This window comes from Poecilia reticulata, linkage group LG3, assembly GCF_000633615.1.
Source record: "Poecilia reticulata strain Guanapo linkage group LG3, Guppy_female_1.0+MT, whole genome shotgun sequence".
NCBI lineage: Eukaryota > Metazoa > Chordata > Actinopteri > Cyprinodontiformes > Poeciliidae > Poecilia > Poecilia reticulata.
In genome coordinates this window covers 31,133,815-31,136,139 of record NC_024333.1, presented here as the reverse complement: position 1 = coordinate 31,136,139, position 2,325 = coordinate 31,133,815, and the positions used below count along the sequence as shown (strand labels likewise).

At 39.6% G+C, this 2,325-nt stretch overlaps 1 protein-coding gene across 1 annotated transcript in view; it reads right to left on the bottom strand.

Moving 5' to 3' along the window:
- Positions 1-2,325, bottom strand: part of vps26a (VPS26, retromer complex component A) — a 9,466-nt gene that overhangs the window by 3,705 nt on the left and 3,436 nt on the right. Inside the window, exons 4-8 of the mRNA XM_008405857.2 lie at positions 2,019-2,175; positions 1,062-1,226; positions 872-978; positions 669-770; positions 448-557 (exon numbers count right to left, since the gene is read on the bottom strand). Coding sequence (XP_008404079.1) covers positions 448-557; positions 669-770; positions 872-978; positions 1,062-1,226; positions 2,019-2,175 — 641 coding nt within the window. The remainder of the gene's footprint in view (positions 1-447; positions 558-668; positions 771-871; positions 979-1,061; positions 1,227-2,018; positions 2,176-2,325) is intronic.

Sequence of the window (2,325 nt, the reverse complement as noted above, 5' to 3'; positions counted from 1 at the left end):
TATCTCCAACGATGTTGCAGTTTGTTGACATGAACTCATGAACTATTGTGTGTCCAATTATAATTTGCTTGTTTTACACATAAATCAGTGTTTTCYGAGTAATTATATGGAGTACTGAATCATCACATGATAAAAAAATAAAAGGCAAATGATTCTCACAAACTGAAAATGCTTTGAGACAAGGATTAACAAAATATCCTGTGCAAAATGGCGCAGTTTGAAMAGTWAAACATTAGGAAATTTCTCCAAAACTGATGTAAAACTGAGAAGTGTCGTTCATTTTGTTTGAAATCTGAACCATTAATCTATTAAATAAAGTATGAAAACAGCATTTCTTTTGTAGCAGTAGTTAGGCTAAAAACTTTAAATTTATGTCCAAATATTTAAAGTCAGCCTTTGGTCTTTGCTTGTTTCTGAGTATTAGWAATGATGTGTCATRTGAATTACCTGCTGTTTAAAGTATCTCCTGTCCTCCTCATCCACCAGCACCAGATTGAGAAAGTAGCGAACAGAGAACTTCTTATTGACGTCCCTCATGGTGGGCGTCAAGTCATATCCTGGTGAAAGCAGAGCCAGCGATAAGCTAACACCACCAGGACGGCGATTTATAGTTGCAGCAGAGCTTTCGATGCAGATYATCACACGCTTTGGAAGAAGCCAGGACCTACCTGCCAGGAAGAGTCTGATTGGGATTGATTCTCCTTTAACTGGAGCGCCGTCCATGATCTCATACTTAGCAACCGTTTCCGTCTCGGTTGTCGTGCTCGGACCTGAAAGAGACAAAAACAATCTAATTAAGTCTTGGTATTAATTGTTGTGCTTTGATGGAGTTTATTTTGTTTTTTTACGTGCTGCTGTTCTGGATTCATACCTATGCCTGTTATCTCCTTCTTGATGAGCTGCAGCTCCATGTGCTGGATTTTAATCCTGACCAGGAGGAAGTAAATCTTCCCGACGATCACGTCCTTCAGGTGGTATCTAGCAGAAAGAAATATCCTCACACTCACTGGAAAATGAAGATGTTTCATTAGAGAGTTGAAACATTACACCATCTTTCTTACTTGGATTTGTTGTATTCAAACTCGATGTGAAGACAGTCCTCGATGCCGACCTCCATCTTGATGGAGTTGTTTACGTCTGGATAAGTGGCCAGCTGGTGAACAATTAACTCGTATTCCTTTATTAAGTCAGACAGACGGCGGACTATTGTCACCCGGAGGAAATATCTGTGAGAAAAACACAACAAAACGTTAAACCTCAACACCCTAAAGCTTTACTAAACGAGATTAAAGTAAATTCATGAATGTAGAAGCAGGTGTAACACTCAACTATAATATGTATACAGAGTTTAAAGTCTTAAATGGTTTTTTCCTCCATCCATTGCAAAATTTTTTGTATTTGTAGTAAGAACAAGATTCTTCACACTGCTTTTTTGGGTCATTCCTACAAGCTGAGCCCTAAGAACATTTTTTGTAAGTAAAATTTACACATTATCAAATTGGTTACTTCAGCAAAACAGTTTCATTCAACAGCACAATAAATGCATTCAATCATATTTTCAAAAATAGAAATGATTCCAAACATTTATCCAGTTTTGGGGGGGGGTTGCAGAAATCGGTAAGATTCATCACAATTCTCATCATTTCTTCTCAGTGATGAAAAAACTAAATAGGAGGCAGATGCATTTATAATGATGCAAATGATCTCTGCTTCCCATAAAGAAATATTTTCACAACTCTATAATTCAGTCCTAGTAACTATTTMAAATCTGTTGAGCCAGAAGGAAAAGCACACAGAGCCATACTTTCAGATCCCAAGATAAATCACACCAGCATTTACTGGTCCTTTGCAGCCCGTCAGCAGGGCAACACAGCAAGACAACCTTGAACAATGTTCCTACAAACTGTCTGCACCCAGCAGGGTGAGYATGGGTAGTTTTACATTCGCATACCTGCAAAGTAAAAAAATGCACAACAATAAAGGTGTGAGCTGCAGCCCAGCAGGTGTTGCTGGCGTACCTTAGCCTGACGTTTGCTCCGGTGTAGGACTCGTAAGGCTTCTCCACCTGCATGAACTCAAAGTCGTAGCTTCTGTTCTGGGTTAGCTCTCCAGGCAAGGCCAGCTCTTTCACCAAGTCCACAAACTCATGGGTGTTGCTCTTATCAGAGAACAGCTCTGAGACAATGGAGAAAGGATGATTAGTGATTGATTATTGCTTACAGATGATGTGTTTATAGCAGGGGTGTCAAACTCCAGTCCTCGAGGGCCGGTGTCCTGCAACTTTTAGATGTGCCTCTGCTGCACCACACCTGAATAGAATAATTA